The following is a 22,758-nucleotide window of genomic DNA, read 5'->3' as shown; positions in this document are numbered from 1 at the left end:
ATCAAGCCCCATGTTGGGCTCTGCGCTCAGCAGAGAGTCTACTTGAGATTCTCTCCACCTCCCTCTGCCCCTCTCCCTGCTCATGCCACTCTTGCTCTCTAAAATAAATAAATAAATCTAAAAAAAAAAAAAAAAAGAAAGAAACTAAGGTTCTTTGGAGAAAGGGCTGATTCTAAGACTGAGGCAGGAAATATACGAGATGAGTCTGGAGCATCTTACAATGCCAGAAAGTTAAAAAAAAAAAAAAGCCACCCAAAACCAAAATAACAAAAAAACACAATGATAGAGGCATGAATTAGAACCAAAAGTATAAAATATGTAATCCATACTGATATAAAGAAATGAGGGAATAAATAAATGAGGAACGAGACAAATCCTTTCCATCTTGCAGTAGAAATCCAAATAATTTATATAGAGATACTCCACACTTCATGAGGTGGATCATAACTAGCTATTCCTTAAGTGTGTGCTGCCCAAAGTGATGTTTCCCAAAGAGTACAGTATGGAAAGAGAGAAGAAAAGAAAAACTTTCACTGTGGAGAAACCTGAAAAACACTATCTCATGCCAGGGTCAACAGCAACAATGATAAGTCATATTGACAGTATGCATCCCTGAGAGAATGCACTTTAACTCTGTGGTCTTCTGCCTAAAAACATATTTCCCCAGTCTAATCATAAGGAAAGCATGAAACAAATCCCAGTTGGGCAACATTCTAGAATATATCTAACTAGTAGTACTCTTCAAAAATGCCAAGGCCATCGAAATCAAGGAAAGTCCAAGACACTGTCACAACCAAGAGGAGTCTAAGACATGACTACTAATTATAATACATATCCTATATGGAATCCTAGAACAGAAAAAGAAGGGGAAAACTGAGAATATCCAAATAATATGGACTCTAAGTAATAAGATATCAATATTGGTTCATTAATGTAGCAAATACGCCATATAAATATAATATGTTAATAATAGGGGAAGCTGGATGTGGGATAAACAGGTACTCTTTATACTATCTTTGCAATAATTCTGTAAATCTAAAACTCAAAACTGATGAATCATTGAACTCTACATCTGAAACTAATGATGTACTATATGTTGGCTAATTGAATTCAAATAAAAAAAAAACTAAAACTCAAAAGTTTACTAAAAATTGAGTATTTACTAGGATCTTAATGATATTAAGAAATGACTTATTTTTTAGAGGTACAGTAATGAAATTTAGCTATGTCTGAACAAGAGTCCTTATCTATTAGTAAAACATTGAGAAATAACTAATTATTAAGGCATAGTGAAATATCTACATATAAATGTACAAGTGTACATTTACATATAAAAATTTTAGGGGCGCCTGAGTGGCTCAGTCAGTTAAGTGTCTGCCTTTGGCTCGGGTCATGACCACAGGGTCCTGGAATCGAGCCCTGTGTCAGGCTCCCTGCTCAGCGGGGAGTCTGCTTCTCCCTCTCACTCTGTGCCTCCCCCCCCAGTTCATGCTCTTTCTCTCTCTCAAATAAATAAATTTAAATAAATAAATATTTTATATTACATTATTGTATCACATAAATCATGATGATGTGTAAGACTCACTCAAATTAATCCTGTTTGGGGAGAGGAGTGGGTGAATCGGGATATAAATGAAAAAAGGCCATGATTTTGATCATCCTTTAAGTTGAATAACTGGTATAGTGAACCCCCTTGACTCTTCTCTCTAGGTTTGAATAGGTGTGAAATTTTCTACAAAAAATTAAGTAACTGCCTGATTTAAAAATTTAACATAAAGGGCCAGAAGACAGACTCTAAGAATTAATCTCTCAGAAAGACAAAGGACAAAAAAATAAATAAATAATAATAATAATAGAAGAAGAATGAACAGAAATAGAAAAACAGGAGAGAATGGAAGCTCATAAGCTCATGTGAGATATAATAACCAACTATGAGAAGTTCTAGGAAAAGGGGACAGAAACAAGGGAGGGGATAAAATAATAAAAAAAGAAAATAAAAGAAAAATTTCCAGACTTGAAAAGGATAATGGATCAAACTCCTCATTTAAGAAGGCTTCAAAAATTCTTGTTTGTGATTATCTCATAGATACCCAAAACATAGTGAGTGAAAATGAATCCAGACTAACACTCAGGCTCAGTAACTTCTAATCCAGAGTTCTTCCTTGTCTCTCACTCCCACCACAATATTAAAAAATCCCTGCTCAGAGAGATTTCAGATGTAGTACTGCTACAAGACTCTACCTGAAATAAAGGCTGAGGCAGTTAGTCTAACCGTAAAGAAAACTCCAATGGCCAGATGTGATGACAGTGACCAAGTTTAAATAAGCTTATAAAATATCACTACAATACAAACATTTTACAGAAGAAATTTCCTTAAAATAGAGCTTGTTCCCAGACCAAGAGAACAGAACAGGGCTCTATTGACATTTCTACACAAATTCTTTACAAAGAATACCCTATGACACAAAACTCTTAAAAAAAATTTTTTTTTAATTAAATGACCACTCATCATTGTTATTTCCTGTGAATTATGTAACTAGAAAGAGAAGACTTCAGCTATAGCTCAATGCTTTATAAATTTCTCTTTTGCTCTCAAGAAATGCTCATCTTAGATTTTCCTCCATTATTCCCAGGAACAAACCCACCTTAATACCCAGGAACGCCTTACAAAAAGAAACACAGTATACAGGGTCACAAATCTAAGAGCTCCAGAGAAAGAAATGACTACTCACTGTTTCATTTTGGGATCTCCATGCTGAAATTATGATTTCTCACAAAATATTTTAAGAATTCTACTGCAATAAAAATAGGAATTCCGGAGAAATGAAATAATTTTCCTGATAAAGAGAATAATCCCTGGAATAATACCTGTGAATATGTTAAGTTACACAGCAAAAGAGGAATTAAGGTTGCAGGTGGAATTATGGCTGCCAGTCAACTGACCTTAAAATAGGGATTTTATCCTGGATTATCTAGGTGGGTCCACTGTAATCATCTTTAGAGTGCAAGAGGGAGGCAGAGGAAGAGTGGTGAAAGAGACGCAGTGTTGCTGGCTTTAAAGATGGAGGAAGTGGGGAGGGTCATAATTCAAGGGCAGCTGCTTGAAACTGGAAAAGGTTAAAAAAAATAAAAATAAAAAAGGATTCTCCCCTAGAGCCTCCAAAATGAACACAGCCCTGCTGACACCTTGATTTTAGCCCACTGAGACCTGTATCTGACTTCTCACCTACAGAACTATAAGATAATTAAACGTGTGTTGTTTTAAGACACTAGGTTTGTGGTAATTCGTTAAAACAGCAAAAGAAATCAAATATATTCTGTTTCTTTAATTCTATAATAAGACATTTCTGTTTCTTCTGTTTTTGTTTAAGATTTTATTTATTTATTTGACAGAGAGACACAGCGAGAGAGGGAACACAAACAGGGAGTGGGAGAGGGAGAAGCAGGCTTCCCACTGAGCAGTGAGCCCAATGTGGGGCTTGATCCCAGGACCCTGGGATCATGACCTGAGCTGAAGGCAGACGCTTAACGACTGAGCCACCAAGGTGCCCCATGTTTCTTCTGTTTTAAATCCAATCCTATTCCTATTGCCTGAGAACTTTATAGTTTAAGTATCTGTTCCCTCCTTTCTGTGGTACTTCCCAGTGGGCTGAAAGAGACAAAGACCAACACATAAGCACATCACCCGATGAAAAGGAAGGAGAGATGAGTCAGTGTGTGATCCTGTGTGGGACTTCTACTAGGAGGTAGGTAAACTGTCTCTGCCCTGCCAGTCTTGTAATATGTTGTAGACTTTGGCAAAAAACCCAAGTCAAATTCTGCTTGACTTGACTTAGATCTTTTTAAAATTTACTTTAGCCTTTACAGGTTTCAGATGAATAATTTTAGCCACACTGATTATAATGGTGGGTGGCAGATTTCAGTTAACATGTATGTTTGTTGAGAGCTTAGCTGAGCTATTCCATCATATTGCTGCCTCGGCTTACATTTTTGGCCAAGCTGCCTGCAAGGGCCTTAAACTGACACTAATCCCTTGTACAAGTACAAGCCCTAGATAACAGCCCACAATCACAAGCATATGTTAAGTTCCTTGCCTCCCAACACCTTCCCCTTGTGTGGCCCTTAGGTAAAACCCCTGTTAAGCTTACCCAAACCCTTGCTCTTTATGGTCTAACCTTACCCCAAAAAGGAACCCCAAAGCACTCCACCCATAGACCCTAATAAAGGCAGGTGCCCCAGTTCCTCACTCTTTCTGCCTGTACCCTGCCTTGACCTTCCTGGGTGGTCCCTCAAGACAAGGGGTATACTTCCTCCACAGCCTGTGAGTAGTAAACTTCTCTTTGTTTCTCTTGCGGTCTTTTGGCTCACCATCCAGCACCCTGGAGGCTCTACTTAAAAATGTTGATTTAACAAAATCATAATAATGTTTAATAAATTGAAATGCCAAATGCATTGGTGATCTGGTGTAGTACTCTTGTTGGATGATGGAAAAATGAATGTATTTAATGGCCCCAACTCCTTCAGTAGTCTGAATTTCCTTGAGATTCAATTTTCTGTCCTTAAAACCAGTCAAGTTATAGTGCATCACTGAGTGCCCATTTTAGCTGAGCATCAGACTTATTGCACATTACATCAAATGGAGTTTAATATGCTGTTTTCAATGCCTAAAATGAATGTTCACCCTCTCTTTTCCTTGGCCAACTGGTCAACTTTGTATTCATTCACTGAAACTCAACTCAGACATAACTTCCTCTTTGAAACCTTCCAAACACACACACACGGAGTTAACCTCCCATCTGCATTATTTTGAGACCACATGCATACTAATCATAGCATGCACATCACTTATAAAATTACAGTATGATAATTAATTTATATCTGCCAATCATACTAGACTTTGTATTCATTAAGGACAAAGATAACCTTATCTGAATCAGTATCTTCAGCACTTAACAATATGTCTGGAACATAGTAGAGGCTCAATACATAATTACTAAATTAAACTTCAGATTGTAATAAACAATCCATAAGAAATAATGTAGAGTGAAGAAAAATATTGTGTTTAAAGGGTCATCACAACTATATTTGATAAATTTAAACTTTTTTTCATATATAAATGTTACATTAACGGGTCAAAAAAAACCCTACATTAATAATTAAATGCAAATGGAAGATTTACTAGTTTGGCAAAAAAATTTAGTTTCCTTATCTCATTTTATCCCCTTATCTTAAAAAAAACAAACAACAAAAGCTGAGTTGGATTAAATCCTTCTATGTGTTCAAGTTCTGTATGCTATATCACAGCACAGCTTAAAGTATCGGTATCAGTTTAAAATTTTCATTTACCTGTATGAAGACGGTCTCAACTTTCTGTAAGCTGTCCCTCCACTATGACATCCATGCTAATGTCACATTTTTAGTTACTTGTACCTTGCCATTATGACACGTGGTACCTTAGAAACTTACTTTGTAAATAGGTTATGTCATAATATGAATGGAAAAATACTGAATAGCATTAAACAGTACCTTTAAGTTTTTCTATTTATCTCAAATTAAATGGCATGTCATCACAGCACCCATTCCAACAAGTATATATTGAACACTTACTTAGTGCCAGAAACCTAAGAGTGATGAGAGAGAATGAAATATCAAGTATATTCCAGTATATTCTCCTAATAATAGGAGGTTAAAAGCAACCAGACAGACCAGCATAAGAACCAGTCAAAGGAGTTTAGATTTGACATTAGAAGTAATGGGAAAACCAACAGAAAAATAACAAGTCAAACTAACAATTTAGAATGATTTGGGCAGAATGAATAGAACCAAAAATATTAGTCAGAACTTCTAAAAGTGAGGAGGTAACACTTTTCTCCCCTACAGTTAACAAATAATTCAATTTTACCAATTGCACCCACTAAACCTGTTTTCAAAATCACCTACCCCTCTAGATCTCCATTTTGCTACCACTTTAGCCCAAGCCACTACCATCCGTCTTCAGGAACAAGAGCTTCCAGCATCTTGTCTAGCTCCCTTCTAATTCAATCTTCATACAGAGCATTTTTTAAATATAAATCAAATTATGTCCCTTTCAAGCTTAAAACCGTCCATCAGTTCCCCTTCAGTTTTTAGGACAAAGATCCAAATCCTTTGAGCCCCATAAGAGCCTGTATTTATAGCCTCTCTCCTGCCACTCCTCCCTTCCATGTCAGTGCTCAAGCTATAGTAGCCTTCTCATAGTTCCTCAAATATTCCATAATCCCTTCCTGCCTCAAGGCCTTCTCATATGCTGTTTACTAAAACAGGTAACATCCTTGCAACTACATATACCCTTTTAACCCTAGGGCAACTTAGCCTAAATATCATTTCCAAAAAACGCCTTACCTAACACCCACACTAGACCAAGTTTTCCAGTAACATACTTTCATATTTTGTAATTCTCCTCTGTAGAGCTTTCCCCACTCACTAACTGAAGATAGTTACTAAGTTAGCTAAATATTTCAACCACATCGGCCTCATTAGGACACAAGCACCACTAAAATAAAAGCTATAGCTGCCTGATCAATGTATCCTCAACATCTTGCGCATAACAGTCACTCAAATATGTCGAATGGATTGATGGATGCCTTCCACTGGAGGCCAGAGAAAGAATGGTGCTAGAAATAACAAAAAGAAAAGTGAAAGCCTAAAGAGCTTATATAGACTTATATTGAGTTTGAAAAATTAATTTCTGAATCTTTAAAATTATCTGTAGTGTTCTAATGCAGGAGTCAGCAAACTTTCTTAAAAGATCAAATAGTAGGGGCACCTGGATGGCTCAGTCAGATAAGCGTCTGACTTGTGATTTCAACTCAGGTCATGATCTCAGGGTCCTAGGATCGAGTCCCACATCGGGCTCCACTGCGCTCAGTGTGGAGTCTGCTTGTCCCTCTCTCTCTCAAATAAATAAAAAATAAATAAAATCTTAAAAAAAAAAAAGACCAAATAGTAAATATTTTTAGGTTTGTGGGCAATACAGTCTCTGATGCAGCTATTCAATCCTGCCATAGCAGCATGAAAGCAGCCACAGACTATATATAAATTAAAAGGCATGGTTGCATTGTAATAAAACTTTATTTACAAAAACAGGTTGGCAGCCTGAGGCTACAGCTTTGCTGGACCCTATTAATATACCCCAAAGAAACAGGAGGCAGAAATTAAACAAAAAAAAATAAAACTGTTCTTTCATTTTAAACTCATAAAGAAGCTTTTCTTGGGATGCCATACAAACTTTTCCCCAAACTTTGAACTCAAAATGGGTTAACATGTATTAATTAAAAGCACACATGGAATCTTCCTTTAATGGTCAGAATTAAGTATATCTCCTCTCTTAATGTGGATCATAAGTTTCTGTTGAGGCAGCAATTGTCTCTTTATTCACATGTATTTCTCAGTAACTAGAGTACAGAGCACAGTGGAAATTTAAAACACATGCTGAACAAATGAATGATCCAACCATAGATTAGCCTTTCCCCTTTCCATTCTTCTAGTTTACTATAGTTTGGTGCAGAGACAAGAGGAGAAGCAATTAATCTGTAAATTTCGATTTTCAAAAAAGATAGGAACACCTGGTATCAAGCATCTGCCTTCGGCTCAGGTCATGATCCCGGGGTCCTGGGATCGAGTCCCGCATCAGGCTCCTTGCTCAGCAGGGAGCCTGCTTCTCCCTCTGCCTGCCACTCCCCCTGCTTGTGCATGCTCTGTCAAATAAGTAAAGAAAATCTTAAAAAAAAAAAAAAGATTCTCCAGTAAGACTGAAAAGGAACAATTTTCCAAAAGGCAGACATTTAATAACAAAGAGAAAACAGAATACAACAGTGAATAGCACCTTCTTTACCTTAAAGAAGAAACCCAGTATAAATTTATGGTGCCACATCGTACAGTAGAGACAATAAACTGGGAGCTGGTTTATTCCAACTTCTAATTCCTCTGTGTCTCTTAAGTGATTGTGTAACTTAACTTTTCTAGGCTTTGGTGTCCTTATCTATAAAATTAGTGGATAAGAGTAAATGATCTCTATGTCCTCAATTCTACAACATCTAATTTTTCTGTATATAAAAGACTCAATATAGCACTGCCAAGTGGATGAATGGAAACAAATGCAAAATCTCATAAAACTGAATAATGAAGGGTGGGAAAGAGTAGTAAACAATCTCCATTGTGATAGGTATGACCAATAGATCTAAAATGAAAATTCAGAGTAAATGTATAAATTGCCAGAGTATATATTGGTCCAATGTCCAAGAAAACAAAAGCTGGGAGTTATAAAGTAATCCTATCCTCCTTTTATTTAAAATCATAGTTCATAGTGCAGCACACCTAACATGTAAATACAAACATACACACACAAGCTGCTATAAGTTATTTCCAGTTATTGGAAGATATCAAATATTACAAGTAAAAATATTCAAATATCTCCAAATAATAAAATCTATGATTAGCTACAGCAATGACAAACCTTAGTGAAGGCCACTTCAATAACTATGTCATCAGTTTAGAGTAACTTAAATTGAAAAAAATGAGTTTGGCTAAACTGTGCTTAAAATTTACTATTTTATTTTTAGTACTAGAGCTAAATTTGTCAACTTCAAAATAATATGATAATCGTATTATTTAAAAAAAACTCTAAGGCTAGGTAGAAGAATAATGGCCACCTCAAAGATGTCCATATTTTAATCCCTGGAACCTGTGAATATGTTAGGTTACATGGCAAAGAAGAATTAAGGTTACAAATGAATTAAGATTGCCAATGAGGAGACCTCAAAATAGGGCAGTATACTGAATTATCCAGTTGGGCCCAATGTAATCACAAGGGTCCTTAAATAGAAGAGGGAGACAAGGTCATAGTAACATGAGGTGAGACTCAACCTGCCATTGCTGGCTCTGCAGATGGAAGGGGCTATGAGCCGAGCAACGCGGCAGCCTCGAAGCTAGAAACGCAAGGAAAGAGATTCCCCTCTAGAGCTTTCAAAAGGAAAGCCTTGCCCACTTTTTTTTTAGTCCAGTGGGGGCCTGGGTCCTAAGACAGTAAGATAAGTTTGTGTTGTTTTAAGCTATTAAGAGTTTTGGTAATTTGTCACACACAGCAATAAGAAAAAACTAATACACCTATAGATTTATAAATGTGTTTTTAATTAAAGTCTGAATCTGATTACAAAAACAACAATAAAAATCAGAATGCCCAGCATCCTTAATGAGATTTTTCTAATTTCTGAGATTATGTAGTTCTTTATTGCTACAGATACACAACAAAGACAGTATTATATGTGCTATATTTTTTCCAAATAAATACTACTTTTCCCCCTTTGAAAAAGCAGTTTTGCAATAGATGCCTCTTAAATCTTTATGGTTGAGCCAATCCCAGATTCTCATAAATCCTTCCAACACAAGACACTGTTCACTTTCCTCATTGATTATAATTAATTTCACTGACCATTATAATAATCTAATTCACATTTCCTAAAAATCAGAGCAGTTCATGTCAAACTCTGAATTTAACCAGTGTTTGAAAAATGAACCTTTTAGCTGTCTGGATACTTCCAGACCCAGATTTTCATATTAATCACATAAAATAATACAGATTCTATAAAATTTACTACATATAGAAGCATTTTTCATGATTTTTATGAATTTTTTTATCATTTGCTTTGATAATAAAACAGATACATGTACAGGTCTGGGAATGTTTATACTGTACCTATATTATTAAGATTAAGATGTCCAAGAGCATCTTCATAAATATTCTTTCAAATTGGCAGGTAGGGATTGGGGGTGGAAGAGTGAGGCATGAGGAGTCAGAGACTGAGCAAGCTAAGGAAGGCATACATACAGAGGGACAGTGAACATGGGAAATTAGAGCCCAAGTAATGTGAAAAGAGCATCCATGCCCAGGTGGGCCTAGTACATCAGGGCTTAAGCACATTAGGGGTAATGATGAGAGTGAAGAGGGAGCATTTGAGACAGGAGGTTGGCCTGGTATGAGATATAAGAATTTAAGCAGAATATATGTGGGGGATGGCCTGATATGGTACATCAGAGCCCAAACAGGGTAGAAACATTATCCATGCATGGTGTGTGACCCATTGTAGGGGTTTCAGAGCCCAGGTAGGATGAGAAAGACATAAATGGGAAAGAGGAAGTGGTGGCAAAGAACAGAAATCAGTTACATAGAGGGAAACAGATCAAATAAGTAAATATTTTAAGGATAACAGAAGCCAGGTTTATCACCATCAGAGAAGGGAGGTTGCAAATATAGAAAGAAAATTTGAATGAATCCTGTGGCATTGGATTGGAATTGGAGGTATTAGTATGAACTCATGGTTTTCAATATATAGATAATGTAGAAATAAATATTGATGTAAATGTGTATGTATATAAATAAACACACACACTTATATTCCCTCTTTCTGTCCACTGAAGATGCCTGGGAGCAGCAACTTTTCAACAGCAGTGAGTATACCTAGCCCCCAGAATTCGGCTTCAAAAATAGCATTTTCCATTAAAAGGAACCAGGGCTCTTGGAGGAATGGCTTTCTTTCCCTTTAATACATTTATGTATTTGTGAACAGTAAATAATATTGTTTTATATGTGTTTTTACAGCTTATATAAGTGATACATAATGTTCTGCAACTTTTTTTTAGTTTTACATTTTTGTGGTACATGTGTATTATAAGTGTAAGTTCATTCACTTTTACTGCTGTATAATATGTATAATATACTATATAAGATCACTTAAATATGTTAATTTGTTTCCCTGCTAATGAACATTTAAGTTATCCCTAATAATAAGAAGACGACAACGACGACAGTACAGCAATAAACATTCTTTTTCATGTCTCTGATCATATATGTTAGGGTTTCTTTAGGATATAAACCTAAGAATAACATTACTGGAACAGCGCATATTTGGATCTTCAACTTCACTACATGTTGCCAAGTATCTTCCAAAAATGATTTAGCAATTTATCCTTCCCAGCAGTGAAGAAAGATTTCTATTGTTCGTCATATTCACTCCACTTGCTATTCTTTTTTTTTTTTTTAAAGATTTTATTTATTTATTTGAGAGAGAGAATGAGAGACAGAGAGCACGAGAGGGAAGAGGGTCAGAGGGAGAAGCAGACCCCCTGCCGAGCAGGGAGCCCGATGCGGGACTCGATCCCGGGACTCCAGGATCATGACCTGAGCCGAAGGCAGTCGCTCAACGAACTGAGCCACCCAGGCGCCCACCCCACTTGCTATTATCTGACTAAAATTTTAGCCAGTCTGGTGAGTGTGAAATTGTATGTCTCAGTACACATTAGCTATTTACTATTTTATTATCTTCTATCTGTTGTATTATTTTGCCTTTTTCTTATTGATAAGGAAAATTTATCATGTGGTCTGACTTCTAATTCTTGTTAAATGTATCACAAATAATCTCTTAGCCAGTGGCTTTTAACTTTGTTTTTATTTATTATCTATGTCTAGTTTTAAATTTTGATGTAATTAATTTTTTTAAGATTTTATTTCTTTGAGAGAGAGAGCATAAGCAGGGGGAGAGGCAGAAGGAGAGGGAGAAACAGGATTCCCGCTGAGCAGGGAGCCTGATGTGGGACTCAATCCCAGGACCCTGAGATCATGACTTGAGCCAAAGGTAGCACTTAACCGACTGAACCACCCAGGTGCCCTTGATGTAATTAAATTTAGTAATTTTTTTCTTTATGGTTTTTAGTGAGTATGTGTGTGTGTGTGTGTTTAAGACATCCTTTCCTGTCCTAGGACCATATACGTATTTTGCATATTGAGAGGCAATATAGCACAGTGATTAAGAGCCAGGGCTCTGGAACAAGCTAAATTAAAAATCCATGTACTAGCTGTATATCCCTGGATTCTATGTTTATTCCTTTTTTTTAATAAGATGGAGATAATAACAGCACCTACCTCTTGGGCTGATATTAGAAAGTACATGCCTGAATAGTGTGAATAGCCATGGTGATACTGGTGTTGAGTATTTTGAGTATCATCTCTGACTATCTCATGGGGTTGCTATAAAGATTAAATAAGGTCATACATATAAGATACTTAATGCCAGGACTATAGCAAGAGCTCAGTAGACATTACTATAATACCATAAAGATGTTAAAAGATAAGATAATCTGGGGGTGCCTGGGTGGCTCAGTTGGTTAGGCGCCTGCCTTCAGCTCAGGTCATGATCCCGGGATTCTGGGATCAAGCTCCACATAAGGCTCCCTGCTCAGCGGAGAGCCTGCTTCTCCCTCTCCTCCCTGTGCATGCTCTCTATTGCTACCTCTGTCTCTCTCTCTCTCTCAAATAAATAAATAAAATCTTAAAAAAAAAAGGTAAGGTAATCCTGAATTTTTTTTTTTTTTTTTTTTTTTTTAGAGAGAGAGCATACACATGAGTGGGGTAGGGGGGTGGGAGGCAGAGGGAGAGGGAGAGAGAGAATCTTAAGCATACTCCACACCCAGTGCAACACCCAACACTGGGCTGGACCTCACAACCTTGAAATCATAACCTGAGCTGAAATCAAGAGTCAGACACTTAACCGACTGAGCCATCCAGGAGCTCCCTGAATAACTTTCACCAAGAAATGACAACTTAGATGAAATTGACAAATTCTCAAAAAGCAACACACACAAAAACTATACCTATATATCTTAATGGGCATATCTACTTAAAACATTATATCTGTTATTAAAAACCTCTCACAAAGGAAACTCCAGGTTCTAAAGTTTTATTTGGTGAATTTGTAGACATTTAAGAAAGGGGAATATCAACTGTCCATAAATTCCTTGAAAGGGCAAAAAAAAAACAGGGAATACTTCTCAACTCATTTATGATGGCAGCACAACCCTGATACCAAATGTGAAAAGAAAAGAAAAGATAGAGCCATCTTGCTCATGAACATAAATGCAACAAATCTAAATAAACTATTAGGATATCAAGCCCAACAACATTTAAAAGAATAATACATCACAACCAAGTGAATTTATTCCAGGAATAGAGGGTGGTTTAACATTTGAAAATCAAGAAATGTAATCTACCACACTAACAGATAACATATAACAGGAAAAAAATTTTTGATGATTTTAATAAATGTAGAGAAAAATTAACATCTACTCACACACACGCACAAAAAAATCAAATGAAACAAAAGGGAACTTGCTTAATCTGATGAAAGATATCTATAACCACCCCCACCACACACACACAGAGATTTTAATGGTGGACTATTAAAACTTTGCTGAAATTCTATCACCTTTTCAATTCAACGTTATGGTGGAGGTCCTAACACATCCAATAAAAGGGAGGATGGGAAGATGGAGACTTTGCAAACGGTATGACTTCACATATATGTAGAAATTCCAGGCAGTTATTAAAACTAATAAGTGAATTCCCCAAGGTCACTGGAAAAACAGCTCAAAATACAAAAATCAAATATATTTGTACATACAACAAAAACGAAGAAAATAAAAATTTAAAGTGGTACCATTTATATTGATGAAATCAAATACCTAAAAATAAAGCAAATATGTATAAATTTTTAGAGAACATTAGCAAGAAATATTTCTGAAGTCCCAAGTAAATGGAAGAACACACCATATTCATGAATTGGAAGATTCACTGTAGTAAACATGTCAATTCTTCCCAAGCTGATTTACAAAGTTAATGCAATCCCATTCAAAATCCCTGAAGGTTCTTTGTAGAAATTGACGTGTTCATTCTAATAATTAAAGAGACTGCAAAAGGTGAGCTAGGGAAACCTTGGAAAAGAAAAAGCTGTAAGACTTACATTACCAGATGTCAATACTTAAAGCTACAGAAATAAAAACAGTATAGCACTGACACATGGATAAAAGAAGAGACCAATGAACTAAAAGAGAGTCAAGAAATATATTGATACAATCACTGATTTATAACAAAGATAACTCTGCAGTAGAGTAGGGAACAAAAACTTCTCAAAAAAAGAAAAAAATTAATCTTGACCTCTACCTCATAACATGCACAAAAATAATTTCCAGGTGTCTCATAGATCTAAATGTAAAAGGCTAAAAAACAAACCTTTTAGAAGAAAACACTGGAACATATCTTTAAGACTTTGGGGTAAATGAAAATTTTGCAGTTCAAAACAGTGCTAACAACAAAGGAAAAAATGTAAACTACACTGTATTGAAATTGTTAATTTCTACTCAACAAAAGACACTATTAAGAGATTTTAAAAGCAACCCATATGTATGAAATATATACACATACATGTATATAAATGTGTGTGTATATATGTGTGTAAAAAGATTTATATCCAAAATATACGAAGGGGTTTTTACAAACCAAAAAGAAAAAATACAGCTTAATATAAGACATGTCACATAAGAGGATATCCTAAGGGTGAATAAACATAGGTGAAGGTGCTCAACAAGCAGTTCTCACAAAACACAAGACAGAAATCTCAGTGCAATACTATACCCCCACCAGAATAGCAAAAATGCAAAAAGACAGACACCACCAAAAGAAAGTGGGATTTCTAGAATGCTCATTTACTACCAGTGGTACCATACAGTGGTACAACCGCTTTGGAAAACTAACAGCATCTGAAGCTATATACATAAATACCCGATAACCCAGTGGTGCCTCTCCTACATATTTTACCAATGCATAAATGTTTACCCAAAAACATGTAGCAATATCTTCCCAACAGTAGCAGTTGCCAAAAACTGGAAACAACCTGAATGTCTATCAATAAGTGGGATAAAGTTACCTTCACACAAAGGAATATTATATAACAAAACAAGAAACAAACTATAAAAAGTACAAAATATTGACTCAAAGAAGCCAGATATAAAATAGGCATGTTTATAATTCTACTTATATGAAGTATAGGCAAAACTAATCTATAGTGATATAAATCAAAACAGGGTGTGCCTTTGGGGGAGGGGTTGAATGACTGAAAAGCACAGGAAACATTCTGGGGTGATAGAAATATCCTCTATCACAATGTGGATGACTTAAACAATTATATAAAAATATTCAAAACTCTCTGTGCTGTATGAAAAATATTTGTGCATTTTATTTAATGTAAATTATACCTCAACAACACACTATTCATATTTAAACAAAAAAAAATTACCTAGATTCTAGATAAGCACTATGCAAAGTAGTCAGTCTACAAACTGTTTGTTAGGGTCCATGACAAGACAAGGAGGAGCTCCCACCAAAATGCGTATCAATGCACTGCTTTTTTCAAAGAGAAAGTTTTACTATGAAAACAGTATCAACTAAACTAAATAGTGGGTTGAACTAAACTGTGTTAGTAGTGACACAGTTGACTCACGTTCTAATGAAAGCTCCTTATCTTGACCTGGACCTGAAGGAGCACTGTTGTGGAGAACAACCATGAGGGTGGCTGGGGAACTGGGGGTAAAGGGGGTGGGGACATGGACTTTGGTGAGAGGGACAGGGAGGCCAAGAAAAATGAGAATATGTTAAAGTTCTTTTTGGGTTAAGTTTAAATATTCATTTAAACTACTCTAGGCAAAAAAAAGGAGAAAAAGTGAGACAATTAAAAATAGTAAGATGGCAGAATGAAGTCCAAGTATATCAATAAATGCAAACATAAAAGGACTAAACTCACTGGTTAAAAGAAAAAGAGAAATTGTAATTTAAAAAAATTATAACCTATTTGCTAAGTATCAAAAGGTTCATGGTAAAAGCATGGAACATACATAAATAAAAATGATAAAATATACTAATATCTGAAAAAAGGGCCTTAAGACAAAAAGCATGAGGAATAGAGCTCACTAAATTATGACTTTAAGTCCAATTTCACCAAGAAAACAATTCTCAACAAGTACACACCTAACAAAATACACTCAAAATATAAAAAGCAAAAACTGATAGAATTTCAGGACAAAAATGGTAAATCCACTATCCCAGTAGGAGACCTTAACACTTTTTGAACATCTACCATCAATTCTCCATCCTTTCTCAGACTGTTTTCCTCTTAAATCAGAAGCTCTGAGATTGGGGCGCCTGGGTGGCTCAGTCGTTAAGTGTCTGCCTTCAGCTCAGGTCAGGATCCCAGGGTCCTGGGATCGAGCCCCACATCGGGCTCCTGCTTAGCGGGGAAACCTGCTTCTCCCTCTCCCAGTCCCCCTGCTTGTGTTCCCTCTCTCGCTGTGTCTCTCTCTGTCAAATAAATAAATAAAATCTTTAAAAAAAAAAAAAAGCTCTGAGATCTTAAAGACTAATGGTCAATCGAGGTGCATTCTTTTTTTTTTTTTTTTTTAAGATTTTATTTATTTATTTGACAGAGAGATAGCGAGCGCAGGAACACAAGCAGGGGGACTGGGAGAGGGAGAAGCAGGCTTCCCGTGCAGCAGGGAGCCCGACATGGGCTGACCTGAGCCAAAGGCAGACGTTTAACGACTGAACCACCCAGGCGCCCCTTGAGGTGCATTCTGAACTCTTTTAGAGGCATCATTAAGTTATAGGAACAGTGAAATGAAAATAGTGGGAACCTCTGAAAAATGTCAGGTACTATGTGGATTATTGCTGCCATCTGCTGGACACAATGTTCACTCCCACTTTGATCATACTTGCTTTAAAAAGTCCTAGTAAGAAAGCACATAAGGCCCTAAAACTATAATCTTTTCTAAACTTCCTTTATCTAATGAGATAGAGATACTCTCTAAATTAAATATGTGTCCTATGTCTGTGAAATTTAACAATTCCCTAGTAATGATGTTTATTTTTTCCAATTCACAGGTTTATGAGAACATAGAAAATTACATTTCCAAAAAATCCACTTGGAATTTAGTATATCCACAAAGACTACCAATTTTCCCATACAACTACTGGAAAATCGTATTTTATATACTGAGTAATTACAATGAGTCACTTTAAACACCCCAACTACACTTTACTCATGTGGCATATTAGCCACATTACGTGCAATGTCTCTTAAAATACGCACATAATAATGTATGGTGGGTCTTCTAGTGCTGACCCATATTTGGTTCCCTTGCCTTCCAGGCACACAGGAAAATTACACTTCTTTCCCCGTTAGTACTTAATAGGGTCAATAGGTTGTGAGTAAAAGTACCATGTGCCATCTGCAGGCCATGGCAAGTAATTGCACATGTGAGACCTAGCAGCATTCTTCCTCTACAACAGTGACCTTTTGATGGGGTCTCAAAAGGAGATGGTGAAGCCACCTTGTTTTGGTGGTGGTGAAGATGAAAGCAGCTGAGAACACTGAAGTTGCCCTATATAGTTTTCCAGACCTACAACAGACTCTGGAAGAGTAAAAAATAAGCTTTTATTGTGTTAAGCCACTGAGTTAGCACTTAAATGTTACCTCAGCATAGCCTAGCCCAGGATTTCTCAACAGTGGCACTACTGACATCTTGGGCTGGATAATCCTTTGCTGTGGATACCACTGTAAGGGCATTAAGCAGCATCCCTGGCATCTTCCCACTATTTGTCAGTAGCGCCCCTCAATATGACAACCAAAATTAGATCCAGACGTTGCCTTCCTCCCCAAATTTGAGAACCACTAGCTTAGCTTAACCTGAATACAGCATCTCTATTTATATTTACGTCTGTGTATATAATGTATGAGAGTGTATTTAACTCAAGTGTCATGTGACACAAATATACACTTTATTATGTATTAAGGTCAGATGTTTTATAGGCTCTTAACAGATATGAATTTCCTTTTTTAAACTAGGAAAGCTATTTATAAACTTAAAAAAATCCAAGCAGTATCACAAGTCTTTCCATAGTAAGGTAAACAAAATGTTGCAAAAGAATATACAAATTCATACGTACTATGCTGTTCATTTCTGAAGACTCATAGCTCCCAACTGGATGGACATTTCCAATGGGCTCCAAACCCTCTTCATCCCACATGTATGTTCCATCAGAACTATCAGATGGAGAGAGCTCAAATGAAGAACCAGCTCTGTAATCTGTATCTGGTGAAATCAAGTTATTCCCAGAAGTATGTTTTGTACATTCACTCCTGTCTTCAATTGATTTTTTAAGAAGAAAAAGAAAAAAAAAGTTATTAATTCACAAAAATATATTTCTCAAAAATAAATTATAAATTCTAATAATTTAATATATTATAGCAAAAAAATGGCAAAAAAGTATTAGTAACTATAGCATTTTCTAAATCCTAAATAATAAAAAAGATCCAGAGATAAAATCTTAAATAACCTACTGAAATGTTTCCCAATACATTATGTAAAAGAAAATTCATGGAGCCATCTTTCACTTCTGCAACATTTCTAAAATTATAAATAAAGCTTCATATTCTTTTAATATTTCCTAAGATATTTACTTTTACACACTGGCCATGAAACTCCTTACTCTGTATATATCATTTAACCTTGCAGTTGCCTCCTCATAAGAGAAACACTTGTTCTGGCATTCACTTCTAACTAGAAGACCCTCGGACAGTCAAGGGTTTTTATGCATTTATATCAATGCGCTGCTTTTTTCAAAGAGAAAGTTTTACTATGAAAACAATATCAACTAAACTAAATAGTGGGTTGAACTAAACTGTGTTAGTAGGCATAGCCTAGACCCTTGACCAGATCACATGCCTACACCCAATCCCTTCAGTTTGCTCTTTTTCAGGCTATCTGGGGACAAAGATATATTTTCTCCAGACTTTTAGTACCAGGATGACCAAGTATAAGAGGAAATGTTTAATAGGTACTAATCTCACTTTCCTCAGTTAAAAAAATATAGTTCCTCTGAAAGTATAACTATATGAAATCTAAGTCCTCCTTTAAAAAAATGAAAATTTCCTAGGATAAAAACATTCATTAGATTGGACATAACCTGTATTATTATTAGCTCATTTACCCTTTGGCACAGCTTTACTCTAAACAAACAGCATCTATTACCATAAGGGAAGAGACGGTCTAAAATGTCATGCCACTGTTTAGGGAAGTGGGGGAAAAGAAAAAATTCTGAAGCAGTAGGAATAGGCCTGTACATGAGAGCCAAAGAAGAACAAAGTTAAGATACATTAGGGAAGAGTATTTTTATTGTTGTTTTAAATAGTGAAAAATAAGACCGGGAGCAAAAGTCATAGGAAGATAAAAGTTGCCCTACCCCAATTTTATCTAGATTCATCCCTCCACAAAATTGACAGTATCTTGGAATTAATCAAAAGGTAATCCTAGATGTAAGTTCAATTATATTATCTAAGAAAAAGCAAACAAACTTAAGAATATTAATATTTACCAGAGACACTTATATCTATCCACTCGTCAGTTTTACTTTTTTCATTTTCCTTGGGGGAATCAAATATATCCTTCGATGGTGCATTTTCATGCTTTTCTTCTTTGAGAGAAATTTCCTCTGGAGTTATTCTAGTTCTGTTGGAGTCTTCTATATCTATAAAATCATCACTAAAGTCTTCACTTAAATCATTCTTATCAGAAGATGACAAAGACGACAAGGAAATATCATCCACATCATCACTCAGGTATCTAATTTTAGCATTATGCTTCATGGTCTGGTCATTTCCTGTTCTATAACTATCATTTTCAATTAGTTCTTGGTCCTTATTAGTAGCACTGTCCTTAGCCATAAGTTCAGCATCTTCTTCTACACATGAATCAGCAGGTGAATTTTTATTACCATCTACTGTGATAGTGCCAGAAAATGGAGGTCGGCTAGATTTCAGTAGCGAGGGATGAACCATCCTATAACCCAAAGTGGAAGTTACACCTGGGCCATTTGGTAAAGCCAACTTTTTTCCACCAGCAGCATAAGGCCTATTAAATCCAAATCCTAAGTGATCATTCCCATTGAGTACTTCTGACTGTCGGGAATTTCTTGCTAGCATACTTGACCTCAGAGGCACTCTAATGGGTAGCTGTTGGTTCTGATAAGGCTTTGTAAGATCTGCAGCTCTATTGAAGGAATGTGATCTGGTTATAGATGAAGGTGGAAGGAATGAATTCTGAATGGAATGTGAAAAACTTTGTGACCTTACCATTTTTTCACAAGTAAGAGATTTAATATTGTCTAGGGACTGTGCTAAGCCTTCTCCAGAACTGCTTCTGGTGGCACAGGAGTTTGCTCTAGGCCTTTGTATGCTACCACCTGAACGGTTCCCATACAATCCATTCAACTGTGATTTGGGGGCACTGACTGAAGAATATGAAGTCCTTCCTAATAATGTGCCTTTGGTGTATTTACCCAAACTAGATGGTCCAGACAAAGACTTTTGGTTTAACTCCTCTGTAGATGACACAAACATAGTGGATGGCTTTGCTAACTTTGATGTGAGTAAAGAAATACTTTTCAAGCCTCCCTTTATCCCATTTTTATCAAACATTCCTTGAGTAGGTGCATGTTTTTCAGGATCAATTACTTTATCATGTGAAGTTTGAGTACTGTTACGCTCTTCAACACTTTGTGCACTGAGCTGGTATTTAGTTGCCGTTCTCCAATTAAATGAATGGGATGATGGGCAATCAGAGCCATTATTTTTGATGTAACTTTTGACGTTGCTACTCTTGGAAGTTCCCAATAAATTAGCAGGGGTCCCATTTGGCATTGGCTGCAGTGTACTTCTCACAGATTTTGTTCCATACTTTGGCAATTTGGAACCCAAAAATGTCTTGATTTGTGTTTTTTCTTCCATGAGCTATAAGATGCATTTGTTCTTAAAATTTGAGAGAATCTGAGGAGACAAAAAAGTAGATTAAAGGTTCCTAAATAAGCATAATTACATGGGTTATTACATAATAAGTATATTCATAGACAATGAAATGCAGCAAAGCTCAAAACCTACTTATGATTCCTACAAAGCTCTTAATAAATATTGAATGCAGTAATTAATAAATTAATGTTAGGAGAAACTAAAGAACATTTTTATAAATACTTTTATAAACTTAGGCTATGCATAATGATAGCAAAATCCAGAATTAATGAAACTAGACTGCCAATTTTGACATTATTTTTTTTATTATGTTAGTCACCATACAGTACATCATTAGTTTTTGATGTAGTGTTCTATGGTGACCGTATTTTTTAAAAAAGAAACACTTCTATAAAAAACACATCTTCCAATTTCCAATCGAAATTATTTTTTTCACTTCGGATGGTATTATCTCCTTTAAAAAATAAAATGTGATTTGTTATTTTTTAAAGCATATGTGATCTTATAAAAACTGGAATACATTTTTAAAATTCATTACTAAAATCATGGTAGGATGTAGGAAAAAATACAGTAACACCAAAAAAAATTCTTCTGACATTAACAGTGGAGATATCAGGTATATTTTAAGCAACTATCTCAAAAAAATTTCCAACTGGTAAAATAAATAGATACTACAGTAGGTGTCATGGTGAAAAGTATAATGGTTTTAATAAAGTTGATTAGCCCACTAATCTCAACCTTCCAAATTTATTTTAAAAGGTAACACAAAACAACAAACACAAAAGGGTTCAATGCACAGACAAGAGCATAAAACTAGAAACACCTAGTGTTCTTTATTTAACTGTTTAATAAGGTATAACATATGTCATGGTCACATGATGAGATTACAAAGATGAGATAGAAATATTAAAATGTTTATCCTAACATTAACAGAAATATAATATGCTATATGCTTACTGCTCACTATATGCTCACTGTGATTATATAAAAATTCTACAAAAGCATACAGAAGTGCAAAATGTGATTAAAAGAAAAATATATACCTTAGGGTCACTGACGGTTTTTAAAATTATTTTCTTACAACACTGTAATTTGTTGGTTGTTTTTTTAGTAAGCCATCCCTATACTTTAAAAATTGAGAGTTTCTAGAGTATGTATATGTTATTATGTCAAAAGTAAATATTTAGGAAATCATACAGACATTCAAGTAAAGACGGTGGGGTGAAGCAGAATTTCAGAACTTCCTATCCCCAGTAACTAATAAAAGAGAAAGATTATATATACGTGTGTGTATACAATTTTTAGCCAAAAAGCCACCAGCTTCAAACAAAAATTGTTGAAGCACCTCTAAACTTTAAAAACTAGTGGACAGAAAAAGATTCTGTACAATGTGGTCTGGTTCCCAGCCTGATGACACTGCCTGAAAGCAGTAATGGGGAAAATAGGTGAGTTGATAAAACTTCAAGGTTTTAGTAAACATCCTCCAGTTTGGATAGAAACTAGTTTGGCATGCCATAGAAAAGTCCAGGAAAACACCTTCAGCACAGAAGCTCTGAAATCTCAGCTGAGGCACGCACAGTGGGACCAGAACCTATCAACTACTAAGGCACTATTCTGACTTGAGGGAAGGGTCTGAAGCCCCTAAAATTACACTACACCCTCAGTAGGATGGAGTGAGGCTAGTAGACATTTAACAAAACCTAAGGAGACAGGAGAGCTTGGAGCACCAGAAGAGTTCTTCCCACAACACCACCTTATACCCCTCAATCACAGAGAAGCAGACAGAGAACAGCATACAACTGCTCAAAAGGTCTATTGAGGGGGTGCAGTAAAAGGAGGAGACAAAATCACAGCTAAGGTGAAAAAGGAATCAATGGGAATTCACCCATGTTCTATCAGGGCAAATACAAGTCTTGATCTAGCTAGTTAAGTCTCTACCTAGAAAGATAAAAAGAAATGGCCACACAACTGTATAAACAAGGGAGTAGAAGGAAAGAGAGAAACAAATAATGACTATAGCAAGCAGAACAAAGGAAGA

At 35.8% G+C, this 22,758-nt stretch overlaps 1 protein-coding gene across 7 annotated transcripts in view; it reads right to left on the bottom strand.

Annotated features, from left to right (window-relative positions):
- Nucleotides 1–20,743, bottom strand: part of CCSER2 (coiled-coil serine rich protein 2) — a 149,795-nt gene extending 129,052 nt beyond the window's left edge. For all 7 annotated transcript variants that reach the window (XM_035023162.1, XM_035023182.1, XM_035023184.1 and 4 more), the window contains exons 1-2: nt 19,292–20,743; nt 17,864–18,060 (exon numbers count right to left, since the gene is read on the bottom strand). In XM_035023162.1, coding sequence (XP_034879053.1) covers nt 17,864–18,060; nt 19,292–20,702 — 1,608 coding nt within the window. In that variant the 5' untranslated portion in view covers nt 20,703–20,743. The remainder of the gene's footprint in view (nt 1–17,863; nt 18,061–19,291) is intronic.
- Nucleotides 20,744–22,758: the final 2,015 nt, after the last annotated feature.

The sequence above is a fragment of the Mirounga leonina genome, unplaced genomic scaffold (assembly GCF_011800145.1).
Source record: "Mirounga leonina isolate KUSES-001 unplaced genomic scaffold, KU_Mleo_1.0 Mir_114, whole genome shotgun sequence".
NCBI classification, from domain to species: domain Eukaryota; kingdom Metazoa; phylum Chordata; class Mammalia; order Carnivora; family Phocidae; genus Mirounga; species Mirounga leonina.
This window is presented reverse-complemented; position numbering and strand designations above follow the sequence as displayed.